The 23976-nt window shown below is 47.4% G+C and overlaps 1 protein-coding gene across 1 annotated transcript in view; it reads left to right on the top strand.

Annotated features, from left to right (window-relative positions):
- Nucleotides 1–23976, top strand: part of WWC2 (WW and C2 domain containing 2) — a 129899-nt gene that overhangs the window by 89462 nt on the left and 16461 nt on the right. The window contains exons 7-16 of the mRNA XM_074353413.1: nucleotides 371–517; nucleotides 1561–1634; nucleotides 4953–5195; nucleotides 10049–10138; nucleotides 11182–11801; nucleotides 15039–15168; nucleotides 15733–15813; nucleotides 15905–15991; nucleotides 18910–19102; nucleotides 20323–20487. Of these exons, the coding sequence (XP_074209514.1) occupies nucleotides 371–517; nucleotides 1561–1634; nucleotides 4953–5195; nucleotides 10049–10138; nucleotides 11182–11801; nucleotides 15039–15168; nucleotides 15733–15813; nucleotides 15905–15991; nucleotides 18910–19102; nucleotides 20323–20487 (1830 nt within the window). The remainder of the gene's footprint in view (nucleotides 1–370; nucleotides 518–1560; nucleotides 1635–4952; nucleotides 5196–10048; nucleotides 10139–11181; nucleotides 11802–15038; nucleotides 15169–15732; nucleotides 15814–15904; nucleotides 15992–18909; nucleotides 19103–20322; nucleotides 20488–23976) is intronic.

A 23976-nucleotide genomic window follows, 5' to 3' on the forward strand; every position in this document is an offset into this window, starting at 1 on the left:
TACTTTAAGAAGAGCTGCTGTGAGTAGTTTTTATTAAAATAGATTTTATTGAAATTTTAAAAATAAGAAATGCACGTATTAAATATAAAGATACCGTTATTCACAGGGTGAGTAATCCCCAGGCTGTCTCTTGGGAGAGATAAGATAACCTGTTTAATATGCTCTTACGTACCTTCAAAGGCATGTGTATATGTGCAGAAATTGTATTCTACTCTCATTTTTTCAATAATTTAAAGTGATAGGTACCTACTAAGATAAAGTAATTGTTTTTTCCATCGAGATGAGCCCTTTCGCTTTAATTTTACCTGGTGGGGAGGCTTGGCCCTCTTAAATGTCAAGCTTTATGAAGTACTTTGTATTTCCTCAACAGAGTCTTGCGAAGCTGCAGGAGCGGTTTCATTTGGATCAGAGCATTGGCAGATCTGAGCCGGACTTGAGATCCAGTCCTGTGAACTCTCATCTGTCTCTCTCCAGACAGACCCTGGACGCTGGGTCACAAACAAGCATTTCTGGAGATGTAAGTTGTCCTTCTGGGAGGGTTGGCCCTGGCGCTGTCCTTCCTGGGCCTGATTATAACATGGAGGGCGCACGGAGCGGGGCTACAAGGTGGATGGAATTCCAGCTGCGTGCACTCTGTGTTTCATACTCATCCGATCGGTTTTAAAAATCAAAGCCTTATCTTTTCTGCCTAGGCGCCAAGCAGATCAGAATTGGTCCCTATGAGTAGCTCTGTTCAAACTGTCTCATACTGTATTTATTTAGAGACACTATTGAAAGGCTAGAGACACGTGAGAATTTAAGTTTTTCCAGTTACATTTAGAGTCTTGAAAATTAAGGTCCTTCCAGATCAACATTAAGGCTGATGAGAAACATAAATATATGCCTTTAAAAACTAACAGAAACTAGCAAAAGAACTTGTTTTTCCAAATCCAAGGTTGATTATATTAAAATGTGTGATTTGTGATTTACACCTGGCATTTGAAGATACTTAATTGAACACTGTTAATAATTTATGCTATACTTTTTGGGATGCCGTTAGCAGACATTTACTTTTCAATAAGTTCCCAGTTATTTTTGTATTTTCTATGCTTCTTTGAATCCTGTGCTATGAAAGGGAGACAGGTAGAGATCAACAGTAGAGTTTCCGTGTTTGAAAAATTCATTTTTGAAGTTATTTAGTTGATGTTTTATGCATTTGAAAGCTACATGTTGGAAATTTTGGCTCACAGAGACAAGGAAATTAGTTCCAGTTCATAAATTTTATTGACCCGAACGCCCTTCATAAACCCTCAGATACCAGAAACATTTACCTGATACTTTTTATATTGAGTTTAATATGTGGGGAAAATGCACGTTAAAGTCTTTGAAAAACAGACAAGCTTGAGCTAAAAAGAAGTGTTTTGTCCTACTGACACTATCAGGGGCCCTTTTAAACTGGTATTCCCAATTTCAGTAGTACCTTCTTTAGCTTTTCAATCACTTGTCCTTCCTAGAAGCAAAAGCAGTTTACTTCATTCATTAGCAGAGTTAATTGACTTCTTCTCTCTCGTTTTTTACTAGATTGGAGTGAGAACTAGATCAAATTTAGCTGAGAAGGTCAGGCTGAGCCTCCAGTACGAAGAAGCCAAAAGAAGGTAACAGGAGGGGAGCTGTTTAGTGGCCGGGGGTGGGCGGGCCCACCCGGGATTTCCTTTTCCAGAATCACTCCTTACTCCTGGGGTGACACCTGCTGGGCGCCAGCCGCCCGTTCTTACCCAGCTCACCCTTCCGTCTTCAGGGTCTAAGGATGGACGGGCCCCTCCCGACCTGCTGTCTGGTCCTCCCCCACCCCCGCACCAAGGCTGAAGAGCAAGGGGAGGTAACGGGAAGGGTGCGGATGAAACTGTCCGCTTCTTTCTGGAAGGAAGGAGCTCTGAGCTTCTGCAGTACTTAGAATTAAAAGCAAGAAGGCTGGTGTCTCAGGTAGAAACGTGACGCGGTGGCTCCGGCGCAGGGCTTGGCGGCAGTTGAGGGGTCTTGGCAGGTGAACAGCTGCAAGCATCTTCCTTGGCTCTGGAGGGAAGACCCCCGCCCAGGTCCTGGGGGGCGCTGAGGCGTCTGCTGTGTGACGCACTGCGGCGGGTGTCTCTCTCCTTCCCCCCCCCCCCCGCCTGCCCTCCCTTTCTCTTACCCGTGACTCTGCGGGGCGAGGAGTCAGAGCCCGCTCCGTCCCTGCCTGGGTGCCTGACTCGGCTTGTTTGCGGCACGTGGGACGCGGGGCTTGTTCTGATGGAGAGGGTCGTGCTGATACCTTTCACTGTTTTCCTTTTAAGAGTTTAAAAATGCTGCTGATCTATTATTTAAGAAAGCACCAGGGGACAAACCTGCCTCATCGCCCTGCAGGGGGCAGAGAAATGTACCGTGTTTCCCTCTTGAGCGTGAGCGGCGTAGTGGTCCCCGCAGGGCAGCCTGGAGGGTGGGGACTGGGGACAGCTGTTATTACTGGCGATGATGAGAATTTAAAAGCAATTAGAGGTTGTCTGGCTTTAACAGAGTAATTGTTTCATCTGCCTAAATGCAAAATTTGCCTCTGTGTAGCCTCTGTTACTAATATTACCTGGTTCTCTGATTTACTGAAAGAACCCTAAGCTCTGTTCTACAAATTATTAACCACGTGAGCTTGAGCAAGTTACTTAGTCTCTCTGAGCAACATTTTACTCGGCTAATTTTAATGCCTATAAATTGTCCCAGGTAGATTATAAATTTCTTGAGGTTAGGAAAAATGTTGTGTACTTTATTGTCTGCGTCTCAGGTCCCAGGCTGGGGCTTTGCCCTTGGTAAGGACAGGATTGCTTTGTGCTTTTGTGGCCCGGTGCTGGGGAAGCCTGACTGGGACCCTCGGGCTGTAAGCACGCTGGTGGCCCCTTAGCAGCCAGGACATCTCGGTTCTGAGGTAAACAAAGCCAGGGTCTGTGTCTGGCTTTCTGAAGGAGGATGGCCAAAACTCAGAGTTAATCCTGGGGGCCGGGTCTCTGGGGTTGGGCCCACCTTCCCCGGGCCGCCTCGAGCTTCTGCTTTACTTCGGCTGCTAACAGTTCACTCTGTGTGGACCTCACACAGCATTTCTCTTCTTGGGTGTTCCCCAGACAATGCACTCTTTCCAAATAAAATTCAAGACCTACCTAATGCCAGTCCCACCATGATCGGGGTGCTGGTCTCGCCTCCCGTCCTTCCTGGCTCCCGTCCGACCGGTTAATTCCAGTCACATCAAAACTCAAGACGTTAGCTCTTTCCCACTGGGTCGTATTGCTCTTCTGTTATCATTTGGGGTTTGATTTTAAAGTTACTAGCGATTCTGACGAGAAGGTAAGCCCCAAGGGTTTATGCATATGTTGAAAATGCTTTTTCTTCCTCAATTCTGAGTAAGTAAGGAGGTGGGTTGTGTTTCTCTGAAACCTGTTTTCTCCTCCAGCCTCTGTTTTATGTGCTTAATGAAGCTAATAATATCATGCTTAGTTAGCATTTTGATGATGAATTTTCCTGTACGTTGGGACAGTTGTTTATGGTCTTGTGGTTGAAGCTGAGGAATAGCTGACGTTATCTCTATCACAAGTGCAGACGGTTGGAGAAAACCCGGCACACGTTCCACGGGCAGTGCCGGGTCAAGGTGGCGATTTTGTTTTTGACCCAAACAAGACACTTAAGGCACAAGAACGTGGAACTGCTTCCATCTTTGTCCTGATGGCGGTTTTTGTTCACCTTTTTCTTCTCTTCTACAACTCTTTCTTTTCTATCTGGTTTTCACTTTCTCGTGCGCGCTGTAACAGTATCCAGAGTCATCACTGGGCACTTTACTAGGAAAGCGGATTCTGCGTGCCGGCATGAGCCGTGTGCATAGTTTACCTCGATCGTGCGCTTCTGGTCGAACAGCCAGTTGACCTCGTGGACAGTCCTGATTGTCCTCAAGTGCCGCGGAGCAGGGTATCTGAGGAGGGTGGTCACAGCATTCTCTCTGAGTCAGGAGCTAACTCGGCCACTGAGTACGAAGCCCTGGACGAGGTGAAGTCTGGGGTCAGACCGCATTAGGAGAGCGGTGAAGCTGCCCTTTGCTGTGTCCTCCTCCTCCTCTGCCCGTCTTGCCACTTCAGCCCCTACAGTCACCCTAGTGGGATCACTTCAGTTGCCTGTGCTAGGGAAGGTGCCCAGTCCTGCCAGTTAACGGTGTTCAGAGGAAAACCAGGCCCAAGCGGTGTCCGCAGGGCCGGCTGAGTGGGTGCCCAGTAAGTGGTGTAGACGCGGTCGGGCCCAGAGCCGGAGGAGAGGTCACTGTGCACAGCTGACCAGGGCGGGCGGAGGAAGCCAGGTCTGCCTGCTTCCCTCAGCGCTGGGGAGCCTCGCTGGACTGACGTGGTTCTGGTCCCCGCTGGCCAAGCCACCGCCCTCTCTCCTTGCCTCTTCCTGCTCAGACTGGCTGATGCTCTGGCTGCTGCCCAGCCCACCCTGGGACGACACCTGCCCCGTACCAGGGACAGCGTTTTTACCCCGAGGAATGAGCATCATTTGCCACTGTTTTCTTTTTAAAACAAAGCCCTGGGTGTCTCCCTTCCTCCTGCACAGGCAGGCACACATCAGCGATGACCCACCCATGGCTCTCACAGCCCTCTGCTTTTCGAGCTTCTGTGTACTCTGACCTCCATCCCTTACTCAGGGAGGGTGGTATGCTGACTCCTATTTTAAACGTGGGGAGAATGAGGCGGATGACAGTTTGGTGTAGCATCAGCCTGGGGCCCGGAGCTTGAGGTCACACCAGCCTAGCACACCAGCCCAGCACGCCCAGCCCGGGGCTTCCCGGAGGGAAATCGGGGCAGCATTTAACCCCAAACTTGGCCAGGCTCATGTGTTCCCCTTCTTGGGACTTCTAAGAATGTGCACGCCTATCTTACTTTATTTTATTGTATTTCATTTTATTTTAGTATGGCCAACTTGAAAATTGAACTGTCAAAGCTGGACAGTGAGGCCTGGCCTGGGGCGCTGGACGTTGAGAGGGAGAAGCTGATGCTGATCCGTGAGAAGGAGGAACTTGTGAAAGAGCTGCAGTTTGTCACCCCGCAGAGGCGCACTCGAGAGGAGCTGGAGAGCCTGGAGGCCGAGAGGCAGCGGCTGGAGGAGGAGCTGCTGTCGGTGCGGGGGGCGCCGAGCCGAGCTCTGGCCGAGAGGTTCGTCTCCCTCCCCGGGCCCAGGGCGGGGCAGCCCGTGGGGATCTCAGCTGTGCCCCCACACCCTTCTCCCTGGTCAGATGCCGCTGCCCTCGGTGGACTCAGGACAGCACAAAGGGACCCTCTCTGTGCGGAGCAGTCGGGAGCAGCGTCTGTAGGCCCTGGGGTGCCTGTCTTCCCCGTCTGCTGGGGACGTGTGGCGCCTGTGGCAGTGGTTGAGTAACTGAGGAGTGCTGACATAGAGCCAGGAACGCAGTCCATCACGACTGACTCTGGTGACAGTGGCTGTAAACTGTTGCCCTCTGGTCAGGGAGATGATCTGGGCTGTTAAGAGTGACCGAAGCTTCCTATTCTGGTCTTTATTACTCACAAGAATGCAGACGTTTACTGCCTGTCATTTCACAAGCTCGGTCCCTCGGACACCTTCTCAACAGGTCACAGAACGTTCACTTGGAGTTGGTTTGTCCATTGAATCCCTCCTCTGAAACAGGTGAAAAAAAAATAGTTTAGGCAATTTTCTGATCTTTCCTTGGGAAGGTGTAAATAGATCATTTAATCTAAAAAAACCCAGTTCCGTAAGCAGATGAGCTGGACGGTTCGGCAGAGGAGCCCCTGTGTGTCAGGTTGCCGTGAGGACGTCTGCACAGCAGCCCCGTGTCCCAGCCTGGCTGACTGATGGCCAGACACCTGTTTACCTGTCTCAGCCGTAGACCACGCAGCCCCTTAGGGCCACTGCACATCCATCCTTTAGGCCAACAAGTAAGGAGCAGAATGACGGGGAAAAGCTCACATTTGCATCATTTCAAGTGACCTGGAAATAAATTTACAACACCCAGCCATAATCCAGTCGCTTTTTTTTTTTTTTTTAACTTCTTGGCTTCTTGCCTCCTAATTCCTTGTCCTCTATAAATGTTTAACATCAAAACATTTGAGAACTGTGGTGGTAGAGGAGACTGGGGAGAGAAAAACCTCTGACATTCCTGGTTAGGTGTTAGTGTGTGCACTGGCCTACCCTGGGTTTAACTATGTGGGGAGAGTTGGCTTTTGTGCGTTAAAATGCTGATGGAGAGGATGCATCGGAGTTCAGCATCACAGTTTAGGGGGGCGTGAAAAAGTACCCAAGGGGAAAGCCTCTACAGATGACATTCTTTCCCCATCTTGAATAATTCTCACCACCCACCTGCCCCTGCTCTTACATCTCTGTCCAGCAGTGCTGACTGCAAGCTCAGTGCAAAGGAAGGTGTGAGCCAGGCTGGCCAGGTAAGCATCCACCCAACAGGGACCGAGAGGAACAGTCAGGGGGAGAAGGCAGAATTCATTTTCCCGAGTTACCTTGATGTTGTGAGTGTCTGTGTTTGTGTATCTTAAATTTCTAGGATAAAAGTGATAATCAGTAAATATGATGAAATGGGTAGCTTTGAGAGGCTCATTTATAAAACACCAGTGGTGTTTTGTGGGTTATGTCACACTTAATAAATGTCATATAATCATACCTGTCTAACGTACTGACATCTGGCATCTCAGCTGTTCCACTCCACGGGCTGTGAATCTGGGAAGGGCCTTCAAATAGACTTTAGATTTGTTCTAGGAGACAGAGAAAATGGGCGTGTGTTTGTTTGTTTGTTTATATCAGCTTTTATAGGCATGATGTCTTTTTCATTAGGGCTGGAGCTTCAAAAACGACTAATGAAATAATGTTAGAAATAATAGTTTGTTTCAAGCGCCTAGAATTTGGCTTCTTTTGTTTGCACACACATAACAACTGTCAAAATTCCAGCAGAAACAGTAGGTTTGTTCTCAACAGGAAAATGAGCTATAAAATACTTACATAAAATAATTATGTACCTAGTGAGACTCAGCTGTGGAGTTTGTGTCACACAGGAAGCAGGCAGTTTGGACACCCTTGGACTTGAGACCCCCGAGTGGCCCTGCCTCCCTCGATGGGATGTTAGCAGGAAGGGAAATGTGTATGTATGTTCTGTCTTTGTGATATGCTGCCTTTCTGAGTCATTTGGAGGAGGCGAGCCGCTGAGCATTACAGAAAAGGGACACCTGTGTCCTCTCCCATGTCCACGGCCAAAAGCAAACCCCCATGACAATGTTTTAGGGTGAGACTGAGGGACTCACACTTTCTTGCTTGAGCAATTTAAAGTTTTCTCGCCACTATTCTTCGGTCCAGAATGGCTCAGTGTTCCCTGCCCAAGAGAGCAGAGCCCCCTGCAAAGCGCACACCGGATCCTTTATTTCCCGGGAGACACATCGTGGGCTTCGGGCTACTCCTCCCGTGACACGCGGCCGTGCGCGCCGGACGGCGGCGCCCAAGCTCGCCACCTAGTGGTTTCATCAGCGAGGAGCAACTGCTCTCAGATGAAAAAAGACTTTTTACACAGCTTTCGTATTCTTTCCTTACAGTCGTTGAAATTCCTTAAACCCTGTGCTTTTCCGCAGCTGATAAGATCTTTTCTCACAAATTAGGGGCTTCGTCTTTTATCTTGCCAAGGTGTCTTAATTGTTTCTTAGTTATATGAACGTTTTTGCCACGGATTCTGAAACTGTGCTTATATCAAGTGGGTGGGGTGTGAGTGTCACTTTTTAATGCAAAAGGAACTTCTTATTTCTATAGATGACATGCAGTTCTCCCTCGGCGGAAGGTTCTGGGCTGTCTGAATCAGGAGAGACCAGGCAGGTGCCTGCCCCCTCAGGGCCGCGGGGGCAGAGGTGCAGGGTGTGAAGTCCCCCTGACTCGCAGAAGGCGGCTGAGCCATGGGACGGAGCAGCAGGGCTGCGGGAGGAGTCTTTCGGGCCCGCTGGAAAAGGGCTAGGGAGGACAGGGGCACACCGTCTCCAAGGGGCTTATGTCTGAGCAGTCTCTTCCAGTCCCTGATCCAGAGGAATGGGGGAGGTCACTTCCCAGGGGGGATGCCAGGAACCGTTCCATCAGAGACGGAGGTGGGCGCTTGACCAGGGAAGGTGACAACCGCCCCCTGGCAGGGTGTCCGTGACTCCCCACAGCCTTCATTAAGCTTCTGCCGATGAAGATGTTATCTAGACACCTGTCAGAGCGGGGCTGGGGAGGGGCGCCGGGCTCTGCAGCAGCCTGCGTGGAGGCAGGAGAAAAAGCCATGCCCGCCCTCCCAGAGCTTGGGGTGTGACTGGGGGGACACAGGCCAGGCCTCAGTGGTTCAGGGCCCTGGGACAGGGCTGGAGGGGCAGCACCCGAGCCGTCGCCAGAGGAGGGCGCAGGGGGACCACTGCCAGTGACCAGCGGGGGTGGGAAAGGCTTTGGATTTTAATTTCACCACAGAACACACTACGTCATACTGAAGTCTCCTTAACATGCTAGAAGAGCCTTCATGTGTTAGTGTGATATTTTGTTTTAAAACTTTCTTCAAAAGTACTGCTCCTGTATCAGGAGACATGGATTTTAGTAGATTTGGGAGCTTTCCCCAGACCTTTATGTGCCTTCTAATTCAGTTAATCTACTTTTAAGTTAATCTTGTTGAGTTTTTGTTCATAGTTAAGAGATTTTAAAAAAATAGGCACTACTCCTTTTCAAAATATACCTTTGAAAGCTGTGAATTAAGAATGTATCACCCTTTGAAGTACTAAACAAAATGACAAGAATTACTTTTTTTATTTTAACATGTAATGGAATTGTGTTGGTGACACATCAAAGGATAGATATATGTAAGTAAAATATGGGCACGTTTCCTTCCTGCCTAAAACATACATAACATTTCAAAGAGGTTGAAAATTGGGGAAATTTTACTTTTCTCCAAAGAAAAGTAGCTAATTTTTGTATCGGCGCCTTGCAGGGCATGCTGAGGCTTTGAACAGGGAGATGTGTTTTGATGTCTGCAGGGTACTTCCACACACGCCGCTCCATTTGATCCCTTGAACGGCCTTCGCAGGTAGACGCCGTAGGATTGTAATCACCATTTTCCAGATGAGGACGCTGAGACCCTTGATTAAGTGACTTGCCGCCCAGAACACCCGGGAAGCAGCCTGTCCAAGACTGGAAACTGTGGTGGTTTTCTAGGTCCCATCTTGCTGCTCGCTGCCTGCTCTGATCACCCTCACATCAGTGATGTCTAAAGACCTTGACGTAGACAGTGTGCTTGCCAGTATTTAAAAATGGCTTGTTCAAGTACACAATCTCAGATTTTTTTTTTAAGTCCTCATGAAAAACCTATTCAGTTGAATGTGGGTGGGATTTCGTGATAATCCAGCACAGGTGATGAGACGAGCTATCGAGGGCAAGGGAAATCACCGTCATCTCTTTCTCTTACTTAAACGGTTAAGCCCAAATAAGCTTGCGCCGGCAACATGGGCTGATTCGTTTCTTAATCGCCGCAATTCTCATCAAGATAAGACTGGAATTTTTATCACTAAGTATGATTTGGAACACTTCTCACCAAATTCAGTACTTTGACGATCTTCTCTGATTCTCCGTGGTTGCTGCCAACGAACCCTTCAGCATCGTCGGCCCAAGTCACAGGCCTGCAGAAGGATCCTGTGATCTGTGTTCTTTTTTTGCTGTTCTTTTCCTCCGCAGTGTCTTTCCCTAACTTATAAGAGCATGAGGGTTTTTTTTAACCATTTAAGAAGACAGTAGATTACCAAAATTTTAACAGTTCTGCGTGACGTCGGGTGTTTGGTGCGCTCCCCACCTAATCTGGTGGCTGTGGCCAGCTCTGCCTCTTCCTTCTGGGGGTTGTCCTGTTCCCTCTGTGTCGAGTTCATTGGGATTTCACAAGGAGGAAATAATAAGAATCTTTTTTTTTTCCCTTCAGTTTTCGGGTTTGATTGTACTTATGTAAAAATAAATTCATTTCCTTTTTTTTTTTGTCTAGATTGAAATTGGAAGAGCGAAGAAAAGAGCTGCTACAGAAACTTGAAGAAACTACTAAGTTAACTACATATTTGCATTCACAACTTAAAAAGTAAGCCTGTTTGGTTCTTGGAGGGAAATTTTTTCTTGTCTACATTCAAGCATGTTTGGGTTCATCTTTGATTACTTTTCTCTTTATTTTCAGTGACTTAAAAGTAAGAAAATCAAAAATTAAAAAAAAGAGAAATAATTGTGGAGATGCAGCTGTTCAGTCTACCTTACCCATATTCTAAACGGGAAGTCCCACTGGTGTTAATACTGGTCGTCAGTGGATGAGCTGAAGGGCAGTGATCTCTTTACACAAACACATGTGCATCTTTGTAAAAAAAAAAAAAATATATATATATATATATATATAGTCTCCTTTCTTTCATTTACAAAAAAAAAAGTAAGAAAATAGTTATACTAGTACAATAAAACTTGGAAGACCAAAGTTAAAGTTGCAGAGATTTGGGTTTTTTTTAATGAACTCCAAGGTCCTACTTGGAATATGTTTGAAATGTGCTGGGAAAAAGATGTATTTCAACTTTCAGGACATCCTTAGGAAAATGACACATTTCTCCACATCACCCCATCTTTTAAAAAGGGAGGGTCAGGGAGATTTGCCCTAAAATAGCCACACACTCACTCCTGAAGTATACACAGAAAGAGGAGGAAGGCGAGTGAGGCCAGGGGCCTTTGTCTTCAGAAGCTCGCCTTTTCCTCAAAATAACAAGTGTTATTCTTTAAGTAAAGTGACTGCATGAACTCTTTGTAGTTTTATACTCCCCCCTCCCACTCCTGTATTTTTTAATTGCATAGTTGCTTCTGGATATTTATGCAGACAGACTTATTAACAGGTATTTGATCCCTTTTTAAAATTGTTTGTAACCTTTACACACTTGTAATGAATACGGTTGCTGCCTGAGGAGGATTTAGAGCCGGGTTGGAAGTGTTCACGGATAAGCACGGAGACGCGGTGTGACCGCAGGTTCCTTTTCCCCGGTCACTGACTGTGCTCCTTGGCGTCCCTGGGCTCCTTCCCTGTCGGGCCCGAAGGAGCCGCCAGGGTTTTCACATCATCCAGCTCTTACAGTGCGTGCTCTCTTCTCCCAGCCTCTCCGCCAGCACCCTGTCCATGTCCTCCGGGAGCAGCCTGGGCTCCCTGGCCTCCAGCCGCGGCTCTCTGAACACGTCCAGCAGAGGGTCGCTCAGTTCCCTCAGTTCCAGCGAGCTCTACTACAGCAGTCAGGGGGACCAGCTGGACGCGGATTATCAGTGCAAACTGGACTTCCTCCTGCAGGAGAAAGGTGGCTACATCCCTTCCGGACCCATCACCACCATCCACGAACACGAAGTGGCCAAGTCCCCCAGCCAGCCTGGCCAGGGTGGCCCCTGTGGGGCAGCGGCAGCAGCCACGGGCCACACTGCCCCCCTGACCGAGGCCCCCAAGTCTGTGACGTCCCTGTCGTCACGGTCCTCCCTTTCCTCCCTGTCCCCCCCTGGCTCCCCCTTGGTCTTGGAGGGCACGTTCCCCATGTCTCCCCACGACGTCCCGCTCCATCAGTTCAGTGCAGACTTTGAGGACTGCGAATTGAGCAGCCACTTTGCAGACATCGGCCTGGGAGAAAATCAGATATTGCTGGACTCGGATTCCAAAGGAGCAGCGCGGTCTCTTCTGGGGGATAAGGAGCTCGCCGACTGCGCAGGGGAGCTGCTGTACGAGGGGCCGGCAGGTAAGTGGAGACGCACACACTCACCTCCTTACTCCCTCTTTACCATTCTAAGGAGAGTGGCTGGAGTTACTCTTCCATGGAAACAAGTGGTACCTGTCCCCCTTCTCTTCCTGCTGCTCTTTTTTTATTTTGACTTCATTTGGGAAAGAGTTTTTATTGCCATACCTGCACATTTTGTCTTTATCAAAATCAAATTGCCTTCCCCACTGAATAGATTTGATTGCTGAGTGTCCGTTCTGTTGTCTAGAACCCACGGTGTATGGCAGCTGACTGGGGACGTATTTTGTGAATACACTTCATCCTCCCAGACAGCTTCTGGTTCTGAAACAGCGAGGCAAAGAAGAGGACTTTCTTTTCAGAGTCGGCCTGAAACAGCTTAAAACCAAGACAATTAGCATACCAGCTAATTAGTACCAAGGTTCAGTGTTTAGATTGCTTTGGGAATTCTATACAGATACAATTTTTGTTTCATGCCAGGCTCTCCCTTTCCGCCTGAATTTGGTTTGGAGAAAGCCAGTTCCAGTGTGTGGTGTGACTGACACCTTCTGGCCGCGGTGCTAGCTGCAGCCCAAGAAAGTGCCGTGTGTGCTCCAGGAGACAGAAACAGGGAAAATTAAAAAACATTAAATTGTTTACCTTTGCAAGGCAGGAGCGTTTCATGTATTAGATGTAGTTGAGGAGAAAACGGGATGGTGCCCTGGTTGGCAAATGATCACACTGTGGTCCGAGGAGCCAGCCCACGGCAAAACGTGAAATAAATTCCAGCGCTGGTTCCAAGGAGCCCTGCTTAGATCTACACGTGCTCCGCGTGCCCACAGCACAGAAGAGGCCAGGCCTCTTCAAAAGTACTTTCTTGCTGTTTCAAGAAGCATATTTATTTTGTAGTTTGGGTCCTAGGAATCCTAAGTCTTAATTGATTGGCCAGTTCAGATGTTTAAAGAGGCAGAGGAATCCTTCTCGTTTGTGTGGGCTCAAATACTGAAGGCTGAAGCCCCGCCTGCCGGTGGCCTGGGGCTGAGGCAGAGCGCAGGAGGCGTCTGTGTGGTCTGCATGCCGCTTGCCTGGCAGGTGCAAAAGCTTCGGGTCGTGTGTTCTTGACATCATCGACCGCAGAGAAAATGTGCACAGGGGCGGGGTTCACACAATGGCTCCAGCAAAGCAGAAACCTGCCGTGGCCCTCATGTCTGCCCTGGGGAAGGCGTGCGACATGTGGCCGGGTGGCTCCACCCCTGGGGCCAGCCCAGCCTGCACTCACATCTCGGCATCCCCGTTGACTGGCCGTGTTCCAGCAAGCACGTTACCCAGTCTCTCAAGCTGTTTGTTCCTCATCTGCAGAATGGGGATGAGGCAGTGTCCACCTCGTGGGTGTTGGGAGGGCTCATGCTCCCATACTGCATCTAAGTTCACGCTTGGCACTCAGTTCTCAGTAATTAATATTAACCATATGATGCTAAGTAGTGCAAACTCCGCCAAACCCAGTTCCTAGCACAAACCACTGACATTTACGAAAGGAGGAACGAGCAAGAGAGGGAAGAAAGTGGAGTGGGTTTTGGGCTATTCTTCTGTGATTTGGACTTAAAGAATCTTCGAATTCTTGAGCATCTCAAAGCTGTTTTTGCTCTTCATGTACTTGGAATGTGCTCTAGTGACCACTTCTCAACATTCAGCCAGTTTGGAGGGGCCAGTAAATGATGCTGGGTGCTGGTGGGTGGGGAAGAGATGGCCCAGGGTCAGCCCCACCTGGCGCTCCTGAGGCACTGATGTCTCCAGCTTTCCTGCAGTGTCTGCTGGCCTCTGCTTCACTCCTGGCCCTTGGTCTGCTCCGGTGTCTGCCTGACAGGTCTGTGCCTGGAGACCAGTGTCTCCAAAGAATCCACGGAACAGCTTTTAACTTTTTAAATGCATATTATATTAGGGAACTGCTGTTTAGAAAGTCACACTAAGGGAAAAAAATGTATCAAAGAGCTTTGCCTGCAAACAGCATTCCATTTCACCTGTGAAGACAACTGGAAGCATGTATTTAACCATAAAGACTAAATCTCTTTAGGTTAAGTCACCAATACTTGGTCCATTCAGGGGATGTCTGATCTGGGTATGGGGGCGGGTGGCTGATGGTGGTGACACTGGTCACCCCCTCAGTGCTCCAGACTCTTTACAGATAAAGTCAAGTTCCTTTTATATACGTTTGACTCCCTGGCACCAACCCCTGCTGGACGGCAGAAATCGAGTTGGAATAACTCTGAAGTCCTTCCACAGTCAGTCTCTGTCATTGTCAAAGTCAATTTCAGGCTGCTGTGGTTATTCCTGGGGGTAATCAATAAATCATGTCATCACCTTCACCCCTCACAAAGGGGGGTGGGCGGAGAGAAGGCACTTCATCATCAAGGAAAAAGCATTCCCACTGCCAGAAATAAAAGGGAAAATGCAGCAATCAATCCTGTAATCTGAAGCCTTAAAATTTAAACATCTTAACAAGATGTAAAGTCACGACTCAGAAGGGGGGCCAAATGCATACCAAGACGGATCCCTGCTCGCCTGCCTGAGGATGAAGGAGCTCCGGGCTTACCACGCACTCGTGGATTCGTGGAAACACAGCTTTCAACGAAGGCTCCCTGCTCTCCGCAGGATGCCGGGCATGAATGTGAGCCAGAGATAAAAGTTAAGTGGTAGTCGGTGCTAAAGACTCAGTAGCACAGAGTTTTTTAAATGGCATTAGCCGGTGAGGAATTCTCTAAGTCAAAGACTTGTTCTCTCTAACTCCTATTAGAGCAGCGGCTCAGGAGACAGACAGGGACGTGTGGAGAGGAGGGCGGGGCAAAAGAGGGGGAAACCTTTCTTGCCACTGAGCACCTAGAAGCTCTGTGTTATAGAGATGTCTCCAGTACTTGAGGGAGGCAGGTAGTTTCTTGCCCGAGTGTGGTATCCGCAGTGATACCAAAAAGGGGGAGGCAGGGGACCCACGAGACCATGTGCACTTTATCCCTCCCCTTAAAATGTTCCAGGACAGAGAAAAGCCATATTCTGTCGCACATCGTGACCGAGGTAACTGGTATCCCAGGATCTTATAAGTCCTGGTGCCTGGAATCATGGACATCTTTCAATCTGAATGGTAACATCTTTGATTGTCAGGTGGAAGTTTTCCTTTGGATGTCTCAGAACCAAACTGTGTGTGTGTGTTTACACTTAAGAATTCCTAAGGAGAAATCCTAATTAGTGCTGTCACTCTGCCCTCCCTAGATGTGGAAAAATCATTACCAAAAAGAAGAGGGATCCACTTGCTTGGGGAGAAAAGCGCTTCCGTGTCAGCTGCGGTATCAGATGAGTCTGTGGCCGGAGACAGCGGGGTCTACGAGGCTTTCGTGAAACAGTAAGGAGTTGCTCGAGTGCTTCCTCCTCCGTGTGGGTTGTAGGGTGTGGATGCGCCGTCCTCAGACCACTCTGCAGTGGGAAGGGCGTTAGGCATTAAAGGAACGGCATACAGGGAATTTCAGTTACACCAGGAACACCCCATCAGCAGGGAAGGGAGGAGCAGGCTGGTGTGCTGAAGACAGCCCAGCCTCTTGGAGACGTAAACTCTGCTTTAATGAGAAGGTCGGAGAGGTTGGCCAGTGCCTGTTTGGCACATGAAGTGCCTCATGTGCACAGATTTCAGAAGCTTGGCATGTGTCTGGGGTGTGGTCCACCCCGGGGAGGCCCAGGAAAGCCAGGCACCAGGGAGTCTCCCCCCTAAAGGCCCAGACGCAGACCCCACTCTCGACAAGGTGAAGAAAGGTTGAAAAGAGTGAGCTTTCACCGGGAGCAGGTCCACTGGGTGCCCCAGGGGGACTGTTCATTGAGGTTTCGTTCAGAGTCAGTAAGGGGCAAACAGTAACCGCAGCTGTCGGTATCTCGGGTAATAACCGGTTCCCTGTGCCTGCTGTCCCCGCCCCAGGCCCAGCGAAGTGGAAGACGTGACTTACAGCGAGGAGGATGTCGCCGTGGTGGAGACGGCCCAGGTGCAGATCGGACTCAGGTGAGGGTGTGCAGGGCAGGGGCACGCCCGGAGCTCTGCGTGGGGCAAGTGCCCGCCCGCTTCCTCATCTCATCAGCTTCTCTTTTGACAGATACGACGCAAAAAGGGCCAGTTTCATGGTGATTATCGCACAGCTTCGCAATCTGCATGCCTTCCTGATACCTCACACTTCAAAAGTGTAAGTACAATCAGTGGAGAACAAACTGAGGAACTTAAAGTTGTCTGTATGATAATTCTATATGATAACCGAGCAATTCATCCAAATGAAGGTGTGGGAAAGACATAGCCGGGCGGATTGTGTCTCAGTCAGCAGTCGGTGAAGACAAGGAAAAGAATGGGAGAGAGCATACTGGGTTTTCATCCTTACGCAGCCGATTCCTTGTTAAAAATTGGAACTGAGGCTCTTTGTCTCTCTTTTCAACCAGAAATTCCACATTATTCTGTGTTACAGCCTGATTTTTTTATAATATAATTAAAATTTCTGTTGTTTCCTAATTGTGACTATTCTTGGCTTTAAGGAATTTTCTGATCTTTTACGTGAAAATGTAGTCATGAAATTTCGTTGGTCGGTACAGCGCTGCCAAACACTGATTCATGCTGATCGTAAAAGTATCCCATGATTTTTATCGTCAAGCATTCGCTTTCCTGTGACCAGAATTTCTTAGTTATTTCACTCCATCAAACCATGACTCCCAACGAAGTGACACACAATTCTGCACAGACTGCTTAGGGACTTTGTTTCCTGACAGATGGACCGCCATCCCCGCTTCCTGGATTCAGAGTTCAGTTCCAGTGACCCTCCGTAGGGACCATGGCTGGAAAGTATCAGGAAGAAACCAGATTTCAGCTTAGCACCTCTGACTTAGATTCCAGAACCTGTATGTCCACCTGCACTTAGTAATGTGTTGAATCTGCCAGTACAGGGGCTTGGAACTGAGAAAGTGCTGTTGCAGGGTGACCCCGAGACCCCACGCCCCGCCCGGTGGTGTTTTCCTCAGTGATGGAGGGCCGTCCTCAATGGGAAGACACTCACTAGAGTAAATGTGAGAGTCCTGGGTGTTCTCCCACATCCTAATTTCTCAGAAGTCTCGGAGAAGAGGAAGTGGCGCTAAGAAAGAGCCAGGTGGAACGGCCCCCGGAGGTAGCAGCAGAGGAGAGCTGGGGATGTCTACGCATTGACACTCATCGAAGCCCCGGGGGAGGAGGATTCCAGGAGGGGATGGACTCGGAGGACCTCCTGACATCGCAGTGAGGGGGTCCGCACGGTTAGTGAGACCAGCAAGGAGGGCCGGCACAGCGGGGGCGTGGCTTCGTCACCCAGGGAGCCCGCCTCCCAGGGCGGAGCCTGGGAACAGCCATCATAGCGGTCGGGGAGGACTGGCTGGCAAGGTTACTTGTGACCTGCGGGGAGATCAGCGTGCTGTTGGCATAGTGCGGCCTGTCAGGGAAAAGATCACCAGAGACCGAAGCTGTGAAGAGCCAGAGCCAACCCACGAGTCCAGGCAAAGACCACAGAGCTTCCCGAGAACACGAGCTCTTGTCACACTCATACCGCGGGGACCTACCCGGACAACCTCTACCTCTGCCCGGGCAACCACACCCTCCCCGGCTTACGTCTGGGACGTCGCGGAGTGTCCTGGGGAGCGTGGTGACAGGGCCCAGGGTAGCATTCAGCCCGCGCGCCAGCACAGGGCCCGCGTGTCTAACGGGTCTGACCCTGCCTGAGAGGTACCGCAGCTGCCCCTAAACCCACAGCGGAAGCCGTGGCCGAAATAGCGGCACAGCTACAAACGACAACTGGCGTGAACTATCCTCAGAATAGCTCTTTTTTTCTCCTAACGTCAAAACTTAATTTTTGATTATTAACTCCGACAAGCAGAGTGGATTCTCCAGCTGGTCAGCGGCACAGCGTCTCTGACTCCAGTTTGGAAAGACGCCCCCTGCAGCAGCAGGAGAGGAAAAGCACCCCACCTTGCTTCCTTTCCTTCCAGCCCTTGGTTCCTAACCATGAAAAACCTCGCTTTCACTTGGAAACATTTCGTGATGCTGAGAGTGGTTAGGCCACTGGTGCAAAGTAAACTTGAGTCTGTAGAAACAGAACATTCCTTCCCTCATCCATCCCTCCTCTCTGAAATACTTCCCTTTATCGCTTTTCCATGAAGACAGAGAAAAAAGACTTCTTCTGCTGACTCTCCAGCCTTAACAGCTGTGACCCAGGGCCCACTAGGATTTTAAGACTGAGTCTCCATAATCAGTGTTGATACAAAATACAGAAATCCTGTGATGTTCCTCAGTTGTTTGTGTAAGTTTACAGTTTTTGTAATTGGAGGAAGGCACCCTTGAGACTGTGAGTTAGAAAGCCTGGAAATGGGCAGGGGAGGGGATCTCGGGGTATTCTCTCTCTGGGATTTAAAAGAACATACCTTGTGCTAGTTCCAAGAACTGTGAGTCCTCATGTAACGTGTGCTCGGAAAATCCACTTTAAAGTAGTTTTAGAAGTTACCGTTTTCCTCCAACTCTTCCTCTAAATTTGACAAAGCAAAGAACAGTTTGTCATATATGAGACTTCTGAGATGCTAGGCAGTGATATTTTTGAACTGTTATATTTCACATTTTAAACTTTCTTAACAATATGCTACTCAGCGTTCCTCTTCCTCTAGTAGGATAACGTATTCCATTCCTGGGGAATGATCGTCAGCATCTCTTGGTTATTGCGCAGAATGAGCGTTCTTTGGGACAAAATCACCCATGTCTACTTAGTATGTCCCACTTTCCCAGGTTCAGACAGAGGTTCCTGTGGAATTGGCTGAATGCGGCAGGCGGGACTTTGAATCCATCTGCCCCGAGGTCCCTACCAGGCGCCCCTGCAGCCCCAGGGGGAGTGGCAGCCTGGCCCTGGCGTGATGGGGGCACCGTGTGCAGGAGGAGGGCCCCTCTGCCACTGAGCACGGACGGCCCACTGGGCAGCCAAGCTCTGGCTGGTAATGAATCTGTGCTCCCCTGTGCTTCTCCCTCAGGCGGATAATTTCAGTGCCAGCGGTGAATCCCACGTCACTGAAGCACCGATGAAACCCACTTCATTCTTGTTCTTTGCAGATATTTTAGGGTTGCCCTTCTTCCCTCCTCGACTGATGTCAGCTGTCTGTTTCGAACGAAAGTCCATCCAGCCACGGAGTCCATGCTGTTCAATGATATGTTCAGAGTGGCCATCGCCCAAACAGCCTTGCAGCAGAAGACCCTGAGAGTGGACCTGTGCTCTGTTAGTAAACACCGAGGGGAGGAGTGCCTGGTAGGACTTTTCACAATTTCCATTGTCAGATTACGCTTACGGTGGATATTCTGAGAACGACTTGGCTAGTTGCCGTTCAGTCTGCCCCAATACTGCTACAAATCTGCCCAGCGTCTCAGACACTTCCAACGGTGCTTTCATTTTTGTATCCGAAATAGTGATTTCTGGTTTTCATTCTTTTATTGTAGACCTTTCAAACCTGCTTAGAAATTATGATTTTCTGTAAACCTACTTTTCACTTCCAACCTTTGGGATAAAGAAGAACTTTGATCTCTGTTATGACCATCACTGTGGAGTTTGTTTATTATCCCCAGGACCAGCCTCATGCTGGGTGCTCCGTGTACATTATCTCATTTAATCCTCATGACAAGAATATGAAAAGAATATGATTTACCCCTGTTTTCAGATAAAGAACTGCTTAGAGAGGTAACGTGCCCAGGGCCACACAGCTCGTGAATGAGGGATAGATTATCACAAGGACCTCCCACCCGTAATTCACTGTTACAGGTTTAAGTTAAGCAAGACACTGAGTATACAGTTCCTCTCTTCAGCTGGTTCTCCCCAGCCATGGTGCCAGAGCTTCTAGGAAGATTAAGTGTTACCTAGAGCAATAGGATATTTACATGCCAACCCAGAAAACTTCAAACATGACTAGAAGTGAGTGTAACACACTGGTGTGCATAATGACCAGAACATCAGTACATGCCAGTAGAGTGACACAAGGTGTTCAAATGCCAGCGTCTAGAGGTGTGCCCAGGTGTTCAAGGGGCAGTGTGATCGCTAGTTGAAACCCAGGTTGCTTAAGGGTCCACTGTAATCCCAGTCTAAAAACCAACCCTGAGATTCTTTTGTGATCCGCTTACATGCAGATTTTTTTTCTCACTAAGTATGTGCCATGATGCTACATAGCTCGTGGTTGGCTGGATCTGCAGATGTGGGACCTCAGATGCAGAGACCAACTGTGAGGTTATAAATGGATTTTTGACTGCAGGGTTGAGGGGTGGTGTTGGTGCCCTTAACCTGCACATTGTTCAAGGGTCACACCTGAGATTATGACATTTCCAGGTTAAAAAAAATCCACCACTGCTTTATGAATATTCTATTTTTTTTACCCTAAAACAAGCTTGTCTAGTAACTTTAATTATATCAGAGGAAGGAACAGTTATGGATTGAAATGTTTTATTTTCTCTGGTTTTTTTTTTCCCTTTCATTTCACGTAGGCTGGAACTCAGATCAGCCTGGCAGATTTACCATTTTCCAATGAGATTTTCACTCTGTGGTATAACCTACTTCCCTCAAAGCAAATGTCTTGCAAAAAGAATGAAGAAGAAACTGAGGATTCTATATTTCAACCAAGCCAGCCACTAGTCGATGCGATAGACTTGGTGAGTCACAGTTGGAGAAAGACGTCATTCCAATTCAGTGAAATCCGATGGACCAGAGAGAACGCTGTGACACCAGCGTGCTTTGATCCACGTGCACTGCACCCCACTCTCCGTTCATAGCCTTCCCTCTTCTCCCAGCTTCCTAACGAGAGAGAGAGAGAATTTCCAGCTTTGTTTCAAGTCTACTTTATAAAAGAATCACTTGTTTCTGCTCACACTTCCTTCCATAAAAATAAACTGACACAGAGGTCTCGTTGCTTTCAGTGACTGTGGAAAACGTTTTGATTTAAATTTGTGCTTTCATATGTTCACATCTTAGATTCCACTACCAGGTTACTCATTTGGAACTCTCACATTTTTGCAGGCATTCAGTTACTAAGCCTAAACAGGGCCTTGGTTTCCATTTGTAACATCGATATCCATAAATATTTTCTTTTAAAAAGTGTGTTTGTAACCAACAGTCATGCTGCAGCACTTCACAAAAACGAACATAGGGGCGTCCTGTGAAGCCAGTCTTCACTGATTTGGCACTTGTGGGTACTGTTAGTGAGTTCAAGTTTATTCTAAATGATCTGTGAGACGTTTACTAAGCAAGAGTGATTCTCTAACAAAGGAGCAGTGCGTTACTGACCATCTCTGTGCGAGAAACTGCAGCGGCCATTGTGGTAGGTGGGACCGGGAACACACGTGCTCGTAAAGCAGACCTTTCTTCCATGCACGGCTTCCCGGGAGCCACCACGGAAGGCAGGCAAGATGATGAAATACGATTTCTGCATTTCAGAATGCTTTTGTAATGGCCACGCTGTGTATAGGATTTTTTTAAACAGCTTTATTGCAATATAATTTACATACCATACAATTCATCTGTTTAAAGTGTACAGCTCACTGATTTGAAGCACACCATTCGATGGCTCATGGTACATTCACTGAACTGTGCAGCCGTCACCACAGTGTAATATTAGAAGTTTGTCACCAGCCCAGAAAGAAGCCCAGTGCACAGTAGCGGTCCCTCCCGGTTCTTCCTCACCAACCACTAATCATCTTTCTGTCTCTGTAAATTTGTCCATTATGGACATTTTCCATAAATGGAAGATTACAATATTCGTCCTTTTGTGAGCAGCTCCCTTCACCTTGCATAATGTTTTCAAGGTATATCCATATTGTAGCCTATATTAGCACCTCATTCCTTTTTCCAAATATTTCATTGTATAGATAGACCACCTTTTATTTATCTGTTCACCAGCTGATGAGCCTTCGGGCTATTTCTACTTTGTGATTATTATCAATAATGCTGCTGTGAACAGTTGGATACAGGAGTTTGTGTGGACGTCCGTTTTCATTTCTCTGGGGTGTGTACCTCGGAGTGCAACCACTGGGTCACCTGGTGGCTCTGTGTTTAGCGTTTGGAGGACCCGCCTGCCTGTTTTCCATCCTCCCCAGCAGTGTCTGGGGGTTCCAGTCCCGCCACACCTGCCACGTGTTAGCAGTCTGTCTTTTTGATTCCAGCCATGCTGGTGGGTGTGAAGGGGTATCTCTGTAACTTGATTTCACGTTTCCCTAATGGTGAATGATGTTGAGCATATTTTCATGGACTTATTGGCCATCAGTATATTTTTTGTTTGTTTTTGAACTGTCTATTCAGATCCTCTGTCTATTTTTTAAATGGGTTATTTATCTTTTTATTGTTCTTACGAGTTCCTCACATATTCTTGAGACAAGGCTCTTACCCAATAAATGATTCACAGATGTTTTCTCTCGTTCTGTGGGCTGTCTTTCCACTTTCCTAGTGGTTGCATTTGCAGTACAGGAGTTTTAAATTTTGATAAAAGTCCAGTTTGTCTGTTTTTTTTTTCTTTTATCGCTTGTGTCGTATCTACGAAGGCTTTGTCCAACCTAACATCACAAAGATTTACTCTTTCTTCTGAGGGTTTTAAAATTTAGTCTTAATTTTTAGGTTTGTGATCAATTTGAGTTGTTTTTTATGTGTGACATGAGGAATGGGTCCAGTTTCATTCTTGTGCATATAGGTTTACAATTGTCCCAGGACTGTTTATTGAAAAAACGATTCTTTCCCCATTGAATTATCCTGGAACCCTTGCCAAAAATCAGCTGACCATAAGTTTGAGCATTTATACTTCTGGACTTTAAATTCTGTTCCATCAGGCTGTATGTCTACCAGGCCAGTACCATATTGCCTTGATTACTGTAGTTTTGCAGTTATTTTGAAATCAGAATGGATGAGTCCTCTAACTTTTTCTTTTTCAAGATGGTTTGAGCTACTTAGGGGTCCCTTACTTTCCATATGAATTTTAGCATCACTTTGTTAATTTCTAAAAAAAAAAACACGATTTTTTTTGATAGAGATTGCACTGAGTCTTTAGGTCAATTTGGGGAGTACTGTCATCTTAACAGTTTTAAGTCTTCTGATTCATGAACATGGGACGTCTTTCCATTCATTTAGGCCTTCCTTAGTTTCTTTCAACAATGTCTTGTAGTCTTCAGCGTATGCCTTTGGCTTTGAACCTTATCATCTTACTGTTTGTTTTCTTTTAGTCCTGTCTTTGTTCCTTTTCTCCCCTTCTTTCGGATTAATCAATTTTTAAAATTTGATTTTTCCTTCTATTAAAACATTAGTAAAACTGTCTTTCATTTTTTGCTGTTTCCCTGATGATTACAGCATGCATCCTTGACTTCTTAGAAACTATGTGAAATTAACACTTGCTTTTTTGCAGACAGTGCAAAGATTTTAAGACTTTAACTTCACTATTCCCTCTCCTCGTCCTGTGCAATTACTGCTCGTGTGTTTTAGTTACACATCCCACACAACATTATTATTATTGTGTTATTGACAGTCAGTATTCGTTTAGATTTTTCTACATCTTTGCCCTTTCTGATGTAGTCTTTTCCTTTCTGCATTATTGTGCTTACAATTTGGGTCATTTTCCTTCTGCCAGAAGAATTCCTTTAGTATTTCTTTTAGTACAGGTTTATTGTATCTTTGTTTCAATTTCATGTGTGAAGGACTTTTTTTTCTTTGCTGCATATTCAGATTTCTAAGTGAGCAGTTATTTCTCTGAACACATAAAAGATAACGTTTTGTTGTCTTCTTGTTTCCACTGATTCTGTTGAGCTGCTGGAGGCCAGTCTAAAAGATATCACCTCTTTTTTCTTTCACTGCTTGTAAAATTGCCTCTTTTTCTTTGATTTTCAGCAGGTTTTGAATGTGGTAATGTGTTTTTCTTTGTGTTTATTCTAGTGAAATTCTCCAGTTCTCTCCATCAGTTCTCTTGAACATATGAATTATGAAATGTTTAATTCCTTCTCTAAATAACTGCAGTATGCAGGTCACCGGTGGGGCTGCCTCCTTCGCTGTTGTTTTTCTTGGCTGTCCGTCACTGGGTGCTGTTCACAGTGCAATGCTGGATATCACATGTGAAGAACTGCACGGGCTCTGGCTGAAGATGATTTAATATTCTTCTGGAAGGCAGA

The sequence above is a fragment of the Camelus bactrianus genome, chromosome 26 (assembly GCF_048773025.1).
Source record: "Camelus bactrianus isolate YW-2024 breed Bactrian camel chromosome 26, ASM4877302v1, whole genome shotgun sequence".
Taxonomy (NCBI): Eukaryota; Metazoa; Chordata; class Mammalia; order Artiodactyla; family Camelidae; genus Camelus; species Camelus bactrianus.